At 38.0% G+C, this 19,746-nt stretch overlaps 1 protein-coding gene across 2 annotated transcripts in view; it reads left to right on the top strand.

Annotated features, from left to right (window-relative positions):
- Nucleotides 1-510: 510 nt before the first annotated feature.
- INTU (inturned planar cell polarity protein) overlaps nt 511-19,746 on the top strand; it is a gene marked incomplete at both ends in the record, with an annotated part of 80,041 nt that continues 60,805 nt past the window's right edge. The window contains one exon of one of the 2 annotated variants that reach the window (XM_079712816.1): nt 511-599. In XM_079712816.1, the coding sequence (XP_079568942.1) occupies nt 511-599 (89 nt within the window). Of the gene's footprint in view, nt 600-9,677; nt 9,824-19,746 lie in introns of those variants that run through there. The other variant, XM_079712815.1, reaches the window with a different exon arrangement.

Genomic DNA, 19,746 nt, shown 5'->3' with positions numbered 1-19,746 from the left:
TGCAGCCCAGAAGGAAGAGTGAAGAGCACTAGGCGGCGAAAGAGCGCGGCTTCGGGCGGCCGGGTTGGAGGCGCTCGACGGCTCGCCGCGGGCCCCCGGGACCCTGCTGAGCGCTCGACCAAGTTGGAGAGGCGCGGGGGGGCGCCCAGCCGTGGAAGCGGGGCACTCTGGACTGGGCCAGGCCCGGCGGAGTGGCGGCCAACAGAGCGCCCACCTGCCCCGGTCCTGCGGCGCCAAGGTAGCCGGGCCGCCGGCCGCGGGGTTTCCGAGATCCGCGCGGCTCGGCCCGAGGGCGAAGGAGAGGGAGGGCGGTCGCTGACATCGCCGCCCTTCAGTCACAGGTCTCTGCGCGACGGAAGCCGGCAGGCTTTTCCTTCAGCTCTCGGTTTCCCGGCGGCGGCCGGAGCCGTGCCGGAAGCAGGCGGCGCCACGCGCGCCGGGGGGTGAGACCTCGCCGTCCTCTGCGCCTGTTACCTGTTGCGCGCCCTTGCCGCCGAGTCTCAAGTGGGCATGTTTCAGGTGGGCAGGTCCAGCATCCCCAAACCTGCCGCCCGGAACCTGGAGGACCTGGACTCTGTGCAGCGCGTCCTCTTACACAGGTCAGTGCTGGGCCGGGGGATCCGGGAAAAGACAGCCCTCCGTTCCCGGGGATGAGGGCGAGGGGAGGGGCGACCTTTCTTCCGAGCATCTTGCGGCGAAATTCTCGTTTGGGATTCTCCTTGGGGCGGTGCTCGCCGCGGGAGGGGAGTCGGGACCTGCCCTCCGCCCTTTCCAGAATCGGACGCTCGGGATTCACCCGCTCTGGTCGCTCCGAGGCTGGCCCCGCGCGGGACGGGGTTACCCACCCCACTGCAGAGAACACCACTTTCTCTAGAAGAGATACAACAATTAAGCAAAGCTGTTTTTTAAACACCTCTAGACTTTCTCCAGGAAAACGAGCTGAGAGGTTTGTTTGGATTTGGGCTGTGATTGGAATTAGAAGGAGGCACTTTTAAACAAATCTAAATTTTATCCCCCGCTCCCAAGCACACACTCACGTACAGTCACGCGTGCGCATCCACACACGTAACTACACAAAAGAGATTTAGGAGTGCCTCTCAGAAGGATGAGAATCCCAACTTGCCATAAACTGCTACTGTATTCATTTACCCTGTCGAACCTTATACTTTATGGAAAATAGACTAACAAATATTAAACCCCATGGTAACGGTTAGAGGTTTATGGAAGAAAAAGAACTAAGAATCCACATGGAGAGCAAATTCTATTTCCATTTTAAGATTAAGAGAGGATGGTTGAAACGCCAGGCAGCTTAATGCTGCTTTGACTCTAAGAGAGCCTGGCCTTCATAATACGTGATCTGGGAAAAACTCGCTTAGAAATATGTCAAAAGTATCTCTTTGTCAAAAGTATCTCTTGAAAGAGTAAGTGGCGCTTGGTAAATATCTGTCAGGGGGAGGCTTATGTGAGTTCTCTCATCTGTAAACGTTTCAAGTGACTCTTTTAAGTCTTTGTACAAAAGCATATGAGCTGTAGAAATCCTGTTCTGTTGGAAGTGTGAATAGAGAAGAAAGACATTTCTTTATTTGAAGAAAAAGCAATATTTTGAAGGAAAAAAACAATATTCAACATTTTTAGCCTATAAATAAATAGTATCCTGTTTTACTTATTCTGTTAGCCAAAGATAAGGTTGGAAATGAGAAAATTGGATAATGCTTATGGATTTAAAAGTATCAGACATAGTATTCGATTCTGAGGAAATAAAGGCATAAATGGAAAAAATGGCTTAGTACGTAAATAGAAAAAATGAACTTAGTAAAGAATGACATTTAAAGGTTTATACAATCCTGTTCTGTTGGAAGTGTGCAAGGAAGAAATCCAGTCTCTTCAGTTTAAAAACTGTCTTCTGAAACCTGCAGTTTTCCACAGTTGGTTTCCTTCCCCTCTCTCCCCAAGAGAGCCCCTGCCGTATACAATAAAATATTATCAAATGAGCAGCTAAAAGGGGATTCTGCTAAATTCCCAAAGACAGTTCTCCCTGCATTTGAAAAAATTACAGTCCATGAATAATCCCCCAATTTATTAACTAGAAACTCATTCACAGCATGACTTTGATAAAGCTGGGAGGGGTGTTTGTTTTAAATGCTTAAAACCCTGATGCAACAGAATTTCTTCATGTTTTAAATGTCAGGTGCCAAAAAATTCCAAACTGATTAACCCTGCAGGGTTTCACATCCAAAGCACAAACCTGTCTGAATGAACCAGGACAAAAGAATATGTTTAAACTACAGCCATCAAAACTGATATGATTATTTCAGAAGTAAGTAGTGGAGTGTTTCTGGAGTAAACCTGCTCAGTATATGAAAAGCTACTTTATCTGAATTACAAATAACTGCACCCACATGCTATGGGAACTAATGGAATCTGAAACTTCAGTGTCTTTGTCAGTATGATGCCTACAATTCTCTATTTTTAACAATATGTGAACATCTTTTTGCTTTTGCAATGCCTTATTTTTATCAGTGGTTATTTACTGTTTAATGTTTTCAAACACACTTATTAAAAAATTGGAAACATCTATAGAAGTTTCTGTTTCATTTCATTAAGATAGATTTTCACACAAGTTCATATTTAATCAAATGCCTTTTGTTCGTATATGTAAAGATTTGTTCAGACATAATGTAATAGAAATTAGAGAAAACAGATAACCTTTAAACTACACTCACCTACTCATTATAGTTCTCAGGCTCTAGACCAGTGCATGGCCTATTTTTTTTATGCCAGTTTTACAACATTTTCATGTTTTTCCTTTAAAACATCCCTTGTAAGATATCCACAAAATTTTGGCAATTACATTAAAGAGACCGGTAGCCTTGAGCCACAGAACATTTATAGACAAGAAAGAATAGCAGACTATTCTATTTTTACATCTTACTTTAAAGGATAACCCTTATGAGTGTTTATTTTTTAATTACTTGTATATTTTCCATTGTAAATATTGTTTTCAAAATGTAAAGCATTAAATTGCTGTGCTCTTGAAAAAGATACTTCAGCCAAACCAAAACTGAAGCAAAGTTGAAAATTTTTCTTTGCATGAGGTGTTAGCATTAAATTGCTGTGCTCTTGAAAAAGATACTTCAGCCAAACCAAAACTGAAGCAAAGTTGAAAATTTTTCTCTGCATGAGGTGTTAGCTTCAAAAGAAGCAAAGTTGAAAATTTTTCTTTGCATGAAGTGTTAGCTTCAAAATATGTCAATATTAAAATAACAACAGCTCAGCTTAAAATATTCAGCTATCCTACTTCTTTTATTTTTTAATTTTTTATTTATTTATGGCTGTGTTGGGTCTTCGTTTCTATGCAAGGGCTTTCTCTAGTTGCGGAGAGCAGGGGCCACTCTTCAACGCGGAGCGCGGGCCTCACACTATCGCGGCCTCTTGTTGCGGGGCACAGGCTCCAGACACACAGGCTCAGTAATTGTGGCTCACGGGCCTAGTTGCTCCGCGGCATCTGAGATCTTCCCAGACCAGGACTCGAACACGTGTACCCGGCATTAGCAGGCAGATTCTCAACCACTGCACCACCAGGGAAGCCCTATCCTACTTCTTGATAAAAAAGTTACATATAGGTTGTCTGAGTCAGGGAAAACTTCAGTATTGCATTTCTCAGTTATTTTTACTTAAGTAAATCAACAAATATTTGTGTCAGTCTTGATTATAGGAAGTACTCAAATAATCATATTAGCACTCATTAGAATTTTGCAAAGATTTTTCAAAAATTTATGCACTAGGTTACTGCAATTTAATCATTCCCTTGGAGTCCTATTCTGTTGCATACTGCATAGTTGTGGGATTTGGCAAGATTTAACTTGTCTATATTTTCCTGTTCATTCTATAATATAAAAGGATAATACCCACTTCACAGGATGGCGGTGTGAACTTCAGGTGATATTTAATTGCTCTATAAAAGTAAAGTTCTGTGAAACAGAAGGGATTATATTTACAACTGCCCTAAAAAAATTAAAACAAAACCCAAAAAGACAGCTATTCCTAAAGGCTCTGAGAAGATTCAGCTAAGTGACTTTTGCCCAGAGCCTAAAGGCTAATGTATGGTTCTGGTCCAGGCTAGAGTGCTGACATTTGGACGCCTAAGCCAGCAGAGAAAGTGAGCTAAAGGCGAGTCTCTGAAAATGTTTGATGACCTAAATTTCATGCTTTTGGCAACAGCAAAATAAGCATATTTTAAATACCTCAAATATCCAAAACTCTCAGGGGTAAAGGTGTGCCCCATTAGATAAAATTCCTGATGAATAAAATATCCTTTTAAACTCAAAAAGTAAGATCTAAAATAAATAATAAAATCAAAGCTCTTTGAAAATATGGTATATATCACACACTGCTCTGTTTCCTAACGTGTAAGACATTAGATTTTAAAGGTTATCTCAGTTGGTTCTTAACAAGCCTGTATAGTAGGCAGGGACTATTATTGCTGTCTTCAGATGAAGAAACTGATCTTGTTCCCGGTCACTTGTTTATTAGTGACAGAATCAGGATGAGAACCTGGCTCCTCTGACTGGGGAATGCCTGGCACTTATGGATTATCAAGCATTTTCATAGTGGTTATCAAATTACTGTAGAGTTTGACAAACATAGTGGGGTTTTTTTAGGTGCTTCTGAGGGCACTTGACACTCATTTATAAACTATGGTTTTTGTAAATCTCATGTGTGTCCTACTTTTTTCTTCATCAGCAGATTGTCAGGCATCAACAATTTTTGCTGCTGTGTATTCCTGTTTTAAGGAGGCCTTCCTTCCTTTTGGTTGGCAGCTACTGATCTATGGCAGTAGAACAGTTTACCAAATTTGTTAGAACTTGTAAATGAAAATATAAAATGAGGATTAGTAAGAGTAAATGAATTGGGTTTGGGGCTTAAACTTTGTGCCATCTACTTTAGTTACTTTTATGTTTGCTTCTGGATTCTCATCTATATTCTGTTATTGTTCAAATGCAGCATGCATGATCTTAGAACAAGTTCCATACATTTTTACGGGTAATTCAATTTTTATATAGGAAAATGAGAATTTTCAATCATAACGCAATTCTATAAACATAAGATTGCCAAAATGTTATTCTTATATATTATGTCTCTGTCCCAAATTTGAAAAATTCCACATTATGAAGTCTGTTTTTAAAATGCTATTTTGCTGAGTCTACCAAGTTAATTATTCATGATTTTAAAATGACTGCAGTTGTCAGTATTACTACATAGTTCATGAATTATTATTTCCATGTGCACAATTAAGGTGATATGAATTAGTTCCTAACAAAACTCTGTTACATGAATTTCTTACCTTGCAATTAATTTTTTTTTAATGGACATGACCTCCTGTGGCCCTCTTTTCATTTAGTTCTCATTGCTAGCTTATATTACTATTTAGGAAAGAGCTCTTGAACCTGCTAAAGATACTAAATATTTAATTATGCTCTTATCTGGTGTATTTAATGTCAGAATTGTATTGTTTGCCTAATTGAGATGGTAATCAATGGAAATAAGGACCTTATGTCTCATATATATTAAACTAAACATATCTGGGCCTCAGAAGACGGCTGGCCATTTGTGTAGTGGAAAATAGAAAATAAGAATATACCCTGGCCTGGAAGTTCCCTGGTGGCCTAATGGTTAGGATTCTGGGCTTTCACTGCTATGGCCCAGAGTTCAATCCCTGGTCGGGGAACTGAGATCCTACAAGCCATGCTGTGCAGCCAAAAAAAAAAAAAAGAATATACCCCGGTCTCAATCTTTTAAGTCTTCCTGCAATTGATAGTTATGAAACAGACAGACAAAGTCAGTATTCTTATAAAGCCCCTGAAAATGGCATTTTCTTCTTTTCCTTTCTTCATCCTCTCCAGTATATCTAAGGGTATCAAATATTCATTTAATTAGTATAAATACGATATATAAAGTTAGAAATCTGGAAATCAGATTACCATACCCTGAAAATTTAATTAAGAATTTAAAATGATTGCTATTATTTCTTCTTTTGTGAAAGATCAAGCAAAGGTGTAACTTTCTCTGGGGGCAGGGGAGGAATTTTGTTCATTAAACATACAGAAATAAAGTCGACATAACTCAGAGATTTATCTAGTGTGAAAGGACTTTTTTTTTTTTTTTTTGGCCGCACTGCGCGGCATGCGGGATTAGTTCTCCGACCAGGGATCAAACTGGAGCCCCCTGCAGTAGAAGAGCAGATTCTTAACCCCTGGACCACCAGGGAAGTCCCAAGGACATTTCTTAAAAGATATACTTTTATGTGGCACTTCTTGCTCTGGTTCAACTTTGTGTAAGATCAAAGACTGAAAAAAAAAAAAACAACAGTCATGTCTTCTAAGAGTTGTCATTTGGTAGTGAAGATAGACACATTCCTAATTAGTTTAGATACTAGGCAGACTGGCAGTTAATTATACCAGAACTTTATGGGATATGTTATGAGGGGAAGATGGAAAGAGGAATTCTTACTATAAGGTAGGAAAAGAGTCTGGGAAGACTTCTTGGAAAAGGTACAGCTTAAATTGGGACTTGAAGGAAAATGTAGTGTTTCGGATAAGCAGCGCTCCACAGACAGGGAACTGTGTGAGTAAATGATCCACAGAATAGCTAATGTTTTTTGACACTTTGTGTGCTAGGTATTTTACATGCATTAACTCGCTGGATTCCAAACAGTCCCGTGAAAGAGGTACCAATATCCTAAGTCGCAGGTAGGAAAAGTGAAGCTTGCGGAGATGGGTGCTGAGGCAGGGAGAGGTCTGCCTGCCAGGCTTAAAACCAGGAGGTGGGAGTGGGTTCCAGCCTGTTTGTGAAATGGTCAGTGGGACTTATAGGTATGAAGCATAGAACTGAGGTAAGGCTAAGGGCAGTGTTTCCCAAGTTTGCCTTTGAGGATCACTGGGGTTACTTTTTAAAATAGAGATTTCCAGGCCCCTCTCCTGGAGGTTCTGATCCTGTTGAAGTGGGGCAGGACCCTAAAGTCTGTATGTTTAACAAGCACCTCAGGTAAGATATTTTGATCAGCAAGTTGGACACACTTGATTAACTTAATTAATGCATAGCAGGAAATAAGGCTTCTGATTCCTAGTTGGTGCTCAATTATTTGTAGAATTGGAAATTTTTTTAAGAGACTACACAGTTTGGATTTTATTCTCTGTTTAATGGGGTGGCATTGAGACTTATAAGCAGGGTATGAAATTCTTACATACTTATAGAAAAAAATGAAGTGTTATTTATAGTAGGAAAATGTGGAGTTTTGTTAAAATTTAAAATGTCTTTTTTCTTTTTTTACTTCCAATAGGTTGCTTTTAAAATGATGAAAGGCTAAGTATTAAAGAGGTGCCTAAAGCATTTTAATTTTAGAATGGAATCTTAGGGATTGTGGTGAGAATAAGTATGTATGTTTTAACGTGAAACATAACTATTAGTGATTCTACCTTTTAAAATAATAGGATCTCTGATTTTAAAAGTAATACATCTTTTTTTTTTTTGGACCTCAATACTGATGGAAATATTTGTTTCTCTTCCTTCCTGGTTCCACTGTCTTCAGGCTTCTGACCCCATTACTTTCTCCATCACTTTTAGCTGGCAAGGTTGCCTTCTACTTACCAGAGAAAATAAACACCATCACATGGAGACTGCCTCAGCTTCCTGAGTGAAACTGGAAAGTCAGCATCCACACCTGCACCCTCCTTTGGGTACCAGCTTTAGGGAAGAGGTGTTAAACAAGGTCATAGCCCTCCATCTGTTCCTAGGGTGCCGTATCCTCCTGCCACCTCAAGAACCTCCTTTACCATTTATGAACTAGTCCCCTGTTCTCTAATTTGAGTGGTATACGGACCTCTCTTTTCAGGAAAGACTCTTGCAGATTTCCAGGGATGACAAACTTTATTATAATTTTAAATAAACAGGCATAAGCTCTGTGCTTTATAGCTCTTATAATAAGATAAAAACAATTTTATAAATTAATACAAATAAACTACAAAATAAAATTCAATAGCTAGTTTACAGTTATAAAAAAGTAAATTTAGAAATCAATACAAGTAAAACTTAGGATATTCAAATATACATAGTTTAATGTGACAAATGAAACTAAATTGCAGTTTGAAAGTTTAAATATTTGATGGCTACTGCCCAGGTTCTTTTGAGTTCTTCATGCATATATCTCTCTGGGCCATGGGGTGACTCATCTTCCTCATCTTCACTACTCTTCTCTGTTTGGAACATAATATCCCATAATAACAAGATAAGTTAAGCCTTCCTCTAAGAAATCTGCTGTGGCCCCACATGCCCTAGTTTGTTTCCCTTTGGGTATTCCAGTAGAACTCTGTATTTATCATAGGACACTATATGTTATAAACTGCCCATTCACCTTTCAGTCTCTACCATCTACCCATGTAGTTTAAGTTGAATCCCCAGCACCCATCCATTGATATCATAAAATAACATTATATCCTTCTCTTACCTGCTACAAAAGGAACATTTCCCCATGCATTACTCTTTGAAAACATTTCTATTCACATCATAATATTCATCATACTTTATATATAAAGGTGTATTTAACTTTTCCCCTATTGTTGAATATTTAGATTGCTTTCAGCTTTTCAGTTTTACAAATTTTATAAATTTTATTTATATCCCTTATTTTCTTAGATCTCTAATAGTTGAATTACTGGGTCCTGAGGAGTAAATATAATCTAGTGGTTAATGACTTAAGTTCAGTTCTCCGTTGGCTTTGATGCCTGCTAGCCATGTGACCATTAACAAGATGAATAAACTCTCTAAGTTTCAGTTTCCTTATTTTAGTATAGGGATATTTAGTTCATATATATTTATATACATATGAATAGAACAAGTAATTAGAACAATGGCTGAATCTCACTAAATGCTAGCTATTATTTTGTACTTACAAAAAAATATTTGATGTAGATATTCACAAATGACAGGTAAATTTTACCTGTTTAAACTTCCAACTTCAGTGATGAGAACACTTCATCAAATTATAAAATTTTCAGTTAGAAAATGAACACGCAGTAGATTTCACAATATGGGCACCAATTTGAAGCACCTCTACAACATCTGCTTGGGAGAACTGTTAAAATGTTTGCCACTGCGAAACAATAAGAAAACCAAAGAAACAATGGCGCGTATTTACATCAACACCTAGAAGGCATTGCTTAAAGGCGTCCATTCCTTGCGCGTAAGGAGAGGTAAAGGGTAGCTTTCTTTACCTCAAGGGAAACTCAGGCGGAGCGCCTCTAAGGTTTTGGAGAGCTGTTCAGCGTAGAAACAAAGTGCAAACCGCAAGAAAACAAAACAGTGGGCCTCCGGCAGTTTTAATAAGTTACGCTGCTCCAAAGGAGTGTGTTTAGGAGAGTGGAAGTGGTTAAGTTTCAGCTTCTTCCATTCCTCCCGGATACCCTCCTGGAAGTTCAAGTTCATTGGCTCCGTTCAGTCGTCTCGGTTCGCTCAGGGAAGCTTCCTCGTCTCCCTGGCAACCTGAGCTGCCACCAATTGAAGCTGAGGATTGGTGGTCACGTGTCCCCTACCCCTTCCCGAGCGGAGGCAACATGGCGGCCCCGGCAAGCCGTAGCTGCGAGATTTGAATTACCCTACTTGTAGCTGCTGCGTCCCTGCTGATGGCGTCTCCGGCGTTGTGCGGTTCACGTCAGAGCCCAGAGGGACTCCCTGGAGACCCTTCCTCACAAGAAGAAGATGAGGATTGTGATCCTGAAGATCCGGTCAGCGACTCGGGTTCATACTCCTCTACAAGTACCGATTATGAGTAAGGTTCTCAAAGAGGGACAATTAAATCCATTCCTTCTGCCTCGAGAGTGTACACGTGGGCTGGGGGGAATTCGAGAGTGTTGGTGTGGTAGAGACTGAGTGTTTGAGGTTCTATAATAAGTGGGGTTTATTTGCACCACGTTTCAATTGTGTGGTAATGTGAGCCGAAATGACTGTGCCATTCTTTGTTACTTTAGGTTTTTGTGATTTTCAGAGGAGGAGGTTCTCTTCTTTGTGATGGGTTCTATAATATATGAGAGTGTATCTATCTGTTAGAGTGTTCATAAAATTCTGTTTTGTCGCAGTGGCTTCTTGCTTTGGTGTCATGATCTTTGTGACTTTAACCTCATTAGTGTTTAGAGTGAAGTGCACCCTTCACGTTTTATGTCAACTATTAAAATTATGTAGATTTTTCTGGTTATAAAAATGAATATATATATAAAAGAAAGAAAATCCACCCTAGCCTCACCATCGAGAACAACCTCTCAGCATTTTGGGGGGTATTTCTGCTGTATTTTCCTATACATTCCCATGGTTTTCTTGTTTTCTATTTTATGTTATAATGTAATTTTAAAATACAGAATATCTAAGTGTTATTTTCTACTTTCTTATCCCTAAAAATAATGAAAAAGTTATTTTTATTCACAGTACCCAATGCTACTTCAGTTTTGAAGGAATTTATCCCTTACTGCTATAGATTAGAAAAGTCAAAGTAATTAGCAGTAGCTGGAAATGACTAGCATTGAAAAGGTTCTAGTGCCAAAACATCAATCAGTGACTGCCATATATAGTCATTTTTAGGATGACATTTTATGTGTATTTAGAAATAACAGTTACAGGTATTTAATGTGTATTTAGGAGTATCAGTTACTTGGCAATTATTTTCACCTATAGGTATGTAAAACATTTTTATCATTATCTTTAAAAGCACAAGGGAGAAAACCATCACTAATGGCTGCTTAATTATATTCTAGAGGCTTAATGAGGACAGATTATATTCTGGAAGACTTGAACAAATTTAAGGATCAAATACTTTGTACAATCTTCTACTGTGGTCATTTAAAAAATAATTACAAAACTCATGGCTATCAAGCAAGGCTGCTGGAAGGAAGTATGGATTATGTAGAACCTTATTTGGTCTTGCTATGGGAGCCATAGACAGTGTGAGATTCAAATTCTTGCTTTCTCTACATCTTAGAATCACACATTTTTAACCCAGAGAGAATCTATAATAGTCCCATGGTCACACAGCCGAATGTTGTCAGTGGAGAAATTTAAGAGACCTGATTTCAAATGGGGTGCATTGATTTTGATGAGTGAATAAATGAGCTAGTCCTTTTTTCTAGGAAATAAGCAAGCTGAGAACTCATGTTAGAAAACTTATTTCAAAGCATTTTGTGATTTGGAATACATGTGTGCATATATATATATATATATACGCACACACATATATATATATATATAATATTTTAGTTTTTTAAAAAATGGGCATTAAACTTTATATATCAGTCATTCACTGATCACTCCACATATTCCAGTGTCTTTATCATCCTAATAATTAAAGTACAGGAAATCTCGATTGTAAACTCTTTGGCTGGTCTATATTTCAAGTCCTACCAAGATTCAGATTATGGCGGTCGCTTCTTGGTGTTTAGGACATGAGAGTTGATATACACTGACCAGGTAGGCTTCTGTTCTGTTTCTTCCTTATGGTATTTACTTCCCTAAGCTGCAGCGTCACCAGTGCAAAAGGTGGGCTTCCCAGCATGGACAGGACACTGGAACATGTGGATCTAAGGTATACGGATGCGAACCTAAGCTTTCTCATCAAAGCTAAGATATATGAATTGCCTATTGTCTTTCATTGCCTACATGGAGGTTATTAAAGAAGTTATGCTACTTATTGATTCACATACAGTATCCTGAACTTTCAGGGTTCTAGTTAACTTCTGCATATTCTTTCTGGAAATTATCATTGTTTCTTGCATGCTTTGAAACTGAAAACCAGTTTGAGCTGCAAGTGATTGTCAATATAGAATTAATAAGTTTATCATTTTTTAGATAAAATATCTTTAGGGTACATTCTGGTATAGTACTTTTAATAGGTTTGTTTAAGACTTATAAGAGAAAATTTTTAGATTGGTGCAGTACATCTTAACCTGGCATATTGGCAAGTTCCTGAGGAAGCTTCAGAGGTAATACTGGAGGGTGGGTTGGGTTGAGGAAACCATTGACTAGTTTCAGTATTAAAAAAAAAAAATTATTTATTTACTTATTTGGTTGCACCGGGTCTTAGTTGAGTCAGGTGGGCTCCTTAGTTGCAGTGCGTGGGCTCTTTAGTTGTGGCATGCAAACTCTTGTTGTGGCATGCATGAGGGGTCTAGTTCCTTGACCAGGGATTGAACCTGGGCCCCCTGCACTGGGAGCACGGAGTCTTATCCATGGCGCCACTAGGGAAGTCCTGACTAGTTCCAATGTTGAAATAACAGAAATCATACATTTACTTGCAATAATGCCATGCTTTCTTTGCTTTGGTTTACAATTACCCAACTCATTGAAGCCACATTGGTTCATGTTGGCCAAAGTCATCCGTTTTATGACTTAAATTTTTGATTTTTCAGAGTAACTTGTTTATTGTTGTGAGTTTTAAAGCCTTGACTGATGGAGAGAAAAAAAGAATACTTTAAAAAGAGAATTTAGCTATAAAATGCTAAGGAGCTTCCACTGACAATAAGAAGAATGACTGGAGAAGAAGGAAAATATGTCCTTTAATTTTTTTTTCTGGGTTTTTTTTAACAACTTTACTGAAGTATAATTGACATACAATAAACTGTACATGTTTGAAGTGTATGGTTAAATTTTGATAAGTTTTGACATGTATACATCTGTCAAGATAATGAACATATCCATCTCGTCCAAAAGTTTCCCTGTTTGCCTCCCTCATACTACTCATGCCTGCCTCACTCTTCATAACCACTAATCTGCTTTCTGTAATGACAGCTGAGTTTGTGTTTTCTAGAGTCTTATAAAAATGGAGTTATGTAGTATGGACTCCCTTTTTTGTCTGGCTTCTTTTAATCAGCATAATTATTTTGAGACCATTCATTTTGTTGCCTATATGTTGTTCGTTCCTTTTTATTTCTGAATAGGATTTATTTCTGAATAGGATTCCATTTATTTCTGAATAGGATTTCCTTTTTATTTCTAAATAGGATTCAGCATAATTATTTTTTTCTTTGTGATTATTCAGCATAATTATTTTGAGACTCATTCATGTTGTTGCCTAGATGTAGTTCTTACCTTTTTATTTCTGAACTGGGTTCCATGGATATATCAAAATTTATCTTTTTCTTGGGTTTTAACTTGGGAATGTGCTACTCGAAGAATAAAAATATTTCATTCAAAGTTGTGATGCAATATATTAATATCAATTTAGTATAATATTTTCCTTTTTCTCTCCTGCTCTGAACCTTGACTTTTTCCTTTTAATTTAATTTTTCTTTTATCAAATTATATAGATTAAAAAGTCAAATAGTATGTAACTAGGTTTATGATGAGACATGGTAATTCTCTGCCAGCATCTCTGTATGCTTCCAGCTCAGCATGTTTGAAGAGAATTCATTGTCTGCCTTGTTTCTCCTCTAGTGTTGCCCATCTCATTTGCTGACCTCACTCTCTTCTTACTCAGGTCCTCAGATCTAGTAAGTCTCCAGCCCTGTTGACTTGCTTTTCTGATATCCACCCCACCACCTCCTCCTGCTTCTCACAGGCGCTGCCTTGCGTCTCCCATACACCAGTTGTCTAACTGGTCTGGGTGCCTCTAATTTCTCCTGTTTTCAGTCTTTCTCCCATACAGCTGCCAGAGTTTGCTTTCTAAATAATTTTTCTCTTAGAGAACCTACTACAAAAAGATATAATGTGGCAGTTTGGATCAAAAATAGAATTAAACACATGCATGAATATTACCAGTGAAGCTAACTAAAATGAAGTAGATATCCACCTGCTTAACCAGGTCATCCCTGTGATCAGGAGGAGAAGGCCAAGGTTTAAAAACTAACAGTAATACTTCAGGTTTGTTTGCTGATGACTATTATTCAGAGAATTCAACCACTTCAATTACATTGGAATGTCTTTATAATGTAGCCTGAAATAACTGAGACTTTTGAAAATGAGACTAATTCTGTTAGTATTCATAGCACATCTGCAGTGTCGGAATAATTTTTTCAACAGATTATTATGAGCGGCATCCTGGTACAGAGTAATAAGTACTAGATTAAGAGTAGGAGTCAGACAACCTGAAAGTGTTAACATTTTCATTTCATCAAGTTTTCCCTGGTCTTGAGGGATTCAGAATTAGGAGAATTCTTGGTTATAATTTACTGTTTTACAAGATGTCTCAAGACTGCTATATACTAAGGGGCAAGTACTTAAAGAGAAAATAAAGGCTGAATGTGTAAGCATTTCTACCTCTTTGGAAATGAAGTCTTTGTGTAGATGACCTAGAAAAGACATGCTTTTCTTTAACACGAAAACTATCTTCCTGGTACTGGGAAACTTGATGGGCCTTCATCTATTTTGACTTTTATTTCAAAATTTAAAATATTAGGACAATTGTGTTAGGGCAGTGGAACTCTATGATACTATATGATACTATAATATCATATAGTATCTGTATAATACTATACAGATACTGTATGTATCTGTATGATACTATAATTATACTATAATGGTGGATGATACATGTCATTTTACATTTGTCCAAACCCATAGATTGTACACCACGAGAGTAAACCATAATGTAAGTTGTGGATTTGAGGTGATTATGTTGTGTCAATGTAGGTTCATCAATTGTAACAAATGTACCACTCTGGTGAGGGATGTTGATAATGGAGGAGGCCATGCAAGTGGGGGGACAAGGAGTATATGGGAAGTCACTCTACCTTCTGCTCAGTTTTGCTGTGAACCTGAAACTGCTCTAAAAAAAGAAAAGTCTTTTAAATCATTTTTCTACTCAAAAGCTTGATGGCCTCCCAAATAAACTCCAGATTCCTTAGGATGTTTTTTAAAGCTCTTTTAGATCTGTCCCTAGCCTATCTGATCTCATCTTTGATGATCTTCCTTTAAGTCACCTGTATTCCTGTTTGTCTTAGCTCTGGCCACTATTTAACAAACATCCAAGGGAATTAATTCCCTGGCTGTCCAGTGGTTAGGACTCTGCACTTCCACCACAGGGGACATGGGTTCAATCTGTGGTTAGGGAACCAAGATCCCACGAGACGTGTGGTGTGGCCAAAAAAAAAAAAAAAAAATCCTAGACTGAGTGGCTTATAAACCATAGCAATGTATTTCTCACAGTTCTGGAGGCTGGAAGTCCAAGATCAGGATATCAGCATGGTCAGGTTCTGGTAAGGGCCCTCTTCCAGGTTGCAGACTGCAAATTCTCATTGTATTTTCACATAGCAGAGAGGAGAAGCAAGTTCCCTGTGTCTCTTATAAGGGCACTAATCCCGTTCGTGAGGGCTACACCCTTATTACTTCATCCAATTCTAATTACTTCCCAAGGGCCCCACCTCCTAACACCATCCCATTGGATGGAAATGTTTCAACATATAAATTCTGGGGGAACATAAACATTCAGTTCATAATATTACTACACTGAAATATTCACCCATTCTCATTCCTAACATTTTCTTTCATACCTACACTTATACGTATTGATACTTTGTTCTCTGTTTGAAACACCTTTTCTTCCTATCTCTGCTTGTCACAATCATTCAAGTTTTCATTTAAGTGCCACCTTCTCCTAGGACCTTATTTGATCCCTCTTAGACTTAATTTCTCCAATAACATTTTTCTCCTATAGCAGTTTTCATTCCTCACTTTTGTCACTTGCATTTCAGCTAGGTGATGAGCTCTCTGTCCACCTGACATCTTTAAAAGCACAATAAAGCCCTATCAAAAAATGATTTGCTGGTCTTTGATTTCAGCTACTAGAGTTAGATCGTATCCTTAACTTAGTGATGTGTAGACATGCCCTGTTTAGCAGAAGGGCTGGGGTAGGGAATGGGGTCATTATTAGCATAGTTCTAGTGAAAATGTGTTCCTGATGTAAAAATTTATTTCATGCATTGACTACACAGTTAGTAGTTCACTGGCTGATCCCTTCTTCTCTGACATGCTCCACATTTGTTCCAGTGGTAACTGGCTGGGCTAGAAGCAGCATCATCAGCTCCCACCAGGTTCCCCACCTCCTCAAGCTGCTGTAACAGCTAGCATAGATTTTAACCCTTAAAATCATGGTTTCCTTTTAGAAAACAATCAAAAGACTTCGGGGATGAAAATTAGATATTGCTGGTAGACAGAACACAGAAATGAAAACGCAGAAAAGCATTAGGCAGACCCGTACTTACTGAACAAGCCCCAGATAGAATCCATGATAATTTGTCATGGTGTTTTTATTTTGTGTGGTTTGTCTCTGTACCTGGGATTGTCCTGCTGTACCTTAATAGGCACTATATAACTATGTAACTACATGTGTTGGCCACTTTGGTAAAGCACATTGTGCTTTCCCCACTAAAATGAAAAAAAAGAAAAAAAGTATTATAACAGGTTTGAAGTAGTAACAAAAGTCTGTTTTCCTTAAGGAAATGTGCCATGAGGGCTGGCTATTTTGTTAATGTTTTTTCTTGTGGTGGCCAAGGAAATTGTGATACTACTTCATTTGGTGAAAAATGCTGACATTAACGCAACTAAGGACCTGAGAGATTCAATAACTTAGAAGAAGAAAAAAAGATTTAGTATCAACATAGAATTTTGAAACACCTGAGTAATTGAGAAACTTAAAAGCATTATCTGAAGTTCATTTTCTTTAATATACTGTTAGAGCTTATGTAAGTGAACTTGTTTATTTGCAAATTAGCAAGTTTTTCTTTGGTAAGAAGGACTCTGCTCACATTTACCACATCACTTAGGGCCTTGAAACCAATTATAGTGCCGTCAAACTTTGCAGGCAGACTATAAGTATACAGTTATTTCTGTTTAGAGCAAAGTAGAATGCACAAAATAAAGATCTCATTGAAAGACATTTGCACAATGACAGCTTTGCAGCTTGCACCATAGGCTCTCAGAAAAAAAAGAAAGAATATTTATATTAATATTGATTAATGTAACCCATGTATTATAAAAAATATTAATTAAAACTGCTAGATTTAATTCTTTTTTTAAAATAAATATTTTAGACTTCCCTGGTGGTGCAGTGGTTAAGAATCCGCCTGCCAATTCAGGGGACAAGGGTTTGAGCTCTGGTCCGGGAAGATCGCACATGTGGCAGAGCAACTATGCCTGTGCGCCACAACTACTGAGCTCACGTGCCACAACTACTGAAGCTCACGTGCCTAGAGCCCATTCTCCACAACAGGAGAAGTCACCACAAGGAGAAGCCTGCGCACTGCAACGAAGAGTAACCCCTGCTCGCCGCAACTAGAGAACGCCCACAAGAAGCAATGAAGACCCAACGCAGCCAAAAATAAATAAATTAATTAATTTAAAAAAAACTTTAAAAAATATTTTATTTTGGAATACATTTAGATTTACAGAAAAGTTGAAAAGATAGTACAGAGAATTCATGTAAATTCTTTACCCAGTTTTTCTCTGATGTTAACCTTTTACACAAATAGGGTACATTTTTCAAAACTAAGAAATTAGCATTACTATAATACTGTTAACTAAACTCTAGACTTTATTCAGATTTCACCATTCCCCTACTTATGTCATTTTTCTATTCCTGGATCCAATCCAGGGTATCATATGGCATTTAGTCATCACATCTCCTTAAGTCTCCTCTGGTCTGCAGTAGTTTCTCAGTCCTTCCTTGTTTTTCATAACCTTGATCACTTGGTTAAGGTGATGTCTGCCAGGTTTCTTCACTGTGAAGTCGCTGTTTTTCATTTTCCATACTCTGTTCTTTGAAAGCATGTCACTGAGTCCAGTCTACACTAAAGAGGAGGAAAGATTAAGCTCCATCTCCTGGAGTGAAGAGTGTCTATATATAATATTAATTTCATTATTAATAAATAGTTACAATGAAAAGTTGGCGGTTTTGTTTTATTGTTGCTTTTAATACACCCCCTCCATTCTAATAGAACTAGTTTGAGAGTACAGTCTTTCCAACTCTGTTAAACTTTCTGATACGTTAATCAGTTATGCTCTTGATGATTTTCTAAATAGGAAGTAATCACCTGTAATAGGAATAAGGAACCTTTTGGGAATCCTGAACTGTGGCCTTAAAGGCAGTATCTAGTTTTGGTTCATATCTTACCAGCACTTAGCCTGGAATCTAGTAAATAGAGATCATTGGAGGCATCTTCATTTATTGCTAGGGGTTGGAAAAGTGCAGAAGTACAGGAGCTATATCTAATAAAGGTGCAAGTTTCTCTCCAGTTCTGACTGTGGTGCAAGAGGATGGGAACTGTCATTTATTTGGCCTTTACCATGCCAGGCACATTATTTTATTTGCTGTTGATAACAGCCCTGTGAGGTAGCTATAATCTGTTTTCTGGAAAAGGAAACCTAAAGCTTAGAAAAGTGAAAATCTCAATAGAACAGTGTTTGAACCAAGGTCTGTGACCTCTCAGGTCGTTTTCTTTTTACTATATGTTTTGTCTTCTTTTTCAGTTTCCTATGTTCATTTCCTTGTCTTTATTCCTGTCTCTTTTCTCCCTTCTTTTAATTTCTCCCTTTTTAAAAAAATTTCTTCTGCTTAAAGTGAAATATTTTTTAAATAGCTTAAGAAAGTGGATCTCATTCATTGCTGGTAGAAATGTGAATTGGTATAGTCTTAAGGTAAAGACACCTATCTATCTATCTATCTATCTCTCTATCTATCTATCTATACCCCTACATAAAAGAATGGTTACTGTATTGTTGTCCATAGGGGCAAAAAAAAAAAAAAAAAAAGAACACAAAGCTTATCAGTAGGTGAGTGACCAAATGTGCTACATCCCTCATGCTACATCCCTTAATGTAGCCATTAGAGGTTTTTAAATTGTTTCTTTAGTGATAAATGATAAAGGGGTGTGTGTGTGTGTGCGTGTGTGTGTATCGATTCCACTCACTTTTTCAAAACAAACAGTAACAAATAACCCTATATATGTTTTATATGATTATAAGAACACAGATTAAAAAAAAATTTTTATTGAAGTATAGTTGATTTACGATGTTTGTTTTTGGTATACAGCAAAGTGATTCAGTTATATATATATATCTATATTGTTTTTCATATTCTTTTCCATTATGCTTTATCACAGGTTATTGAATATATCAGTAGTTCCCTGTGCTATACAGTAGGACCTTGTTGTTTAGAACACAGATTTTTAACATGTTAGTGAAAGGTAGGAAGGGAGAATGACATGTATGATAATTACGTGCCCATTTATATAAAATGAGTCTGTGCTTATGTGTGCATGAAAGTACAGTCACCAACTAGAAATCTAGTCAACACCAGTTCTTTCCTCTCCCTCATCATCGCATCTAGTCAGTCTCAACGTCCTGGTGATTTTCAAGCATTTCTCAAATGTTTTTCCTACTTTCCATTTCCTCTACAATTGCCTTAGTTATCATCTTTGGTTGGACTATGGAAACAGCCCCCTAAATGGCCTCTTATCTTTTTTTTTTAAATTAATTAATTTTTGGCTGCGTTGGGTCTTTGTTGCTGCATGGGCTTTCTCTAGTTGCGGCGAGCGGGAGCTACTCTTAGTTGTGCACAGGTTTCTCATTGTGGTGGCTTCTCTTGTTGTGAAGCATGGGCTCTAGGCACGCGGGCTTCAGTAGTTGTGGCACACGGGCTTAGTTGCTCCACGACGTGTGGGACCTTCCCTGACCAGGGCTCAAACCCGTGTCCCCTCAATTGGCAGGCAGATTCTC

This window comes from Hyperoodon ampullatus (assembly GCF_949752795.1).
Source record: "Hyperoodon ampullatus genome assembly, chromosome: 1".
Classification (NCBI taxonomy): Eukaryota; Metazoa; Chordata; class Mammalia; order Artiodactyla; family Ziphiidae; genus Hyperoodon; species Hyperoodon ampullatus.
This window is presented reverse-complemented; position numbering and strand designations above follow the sequence as displayed.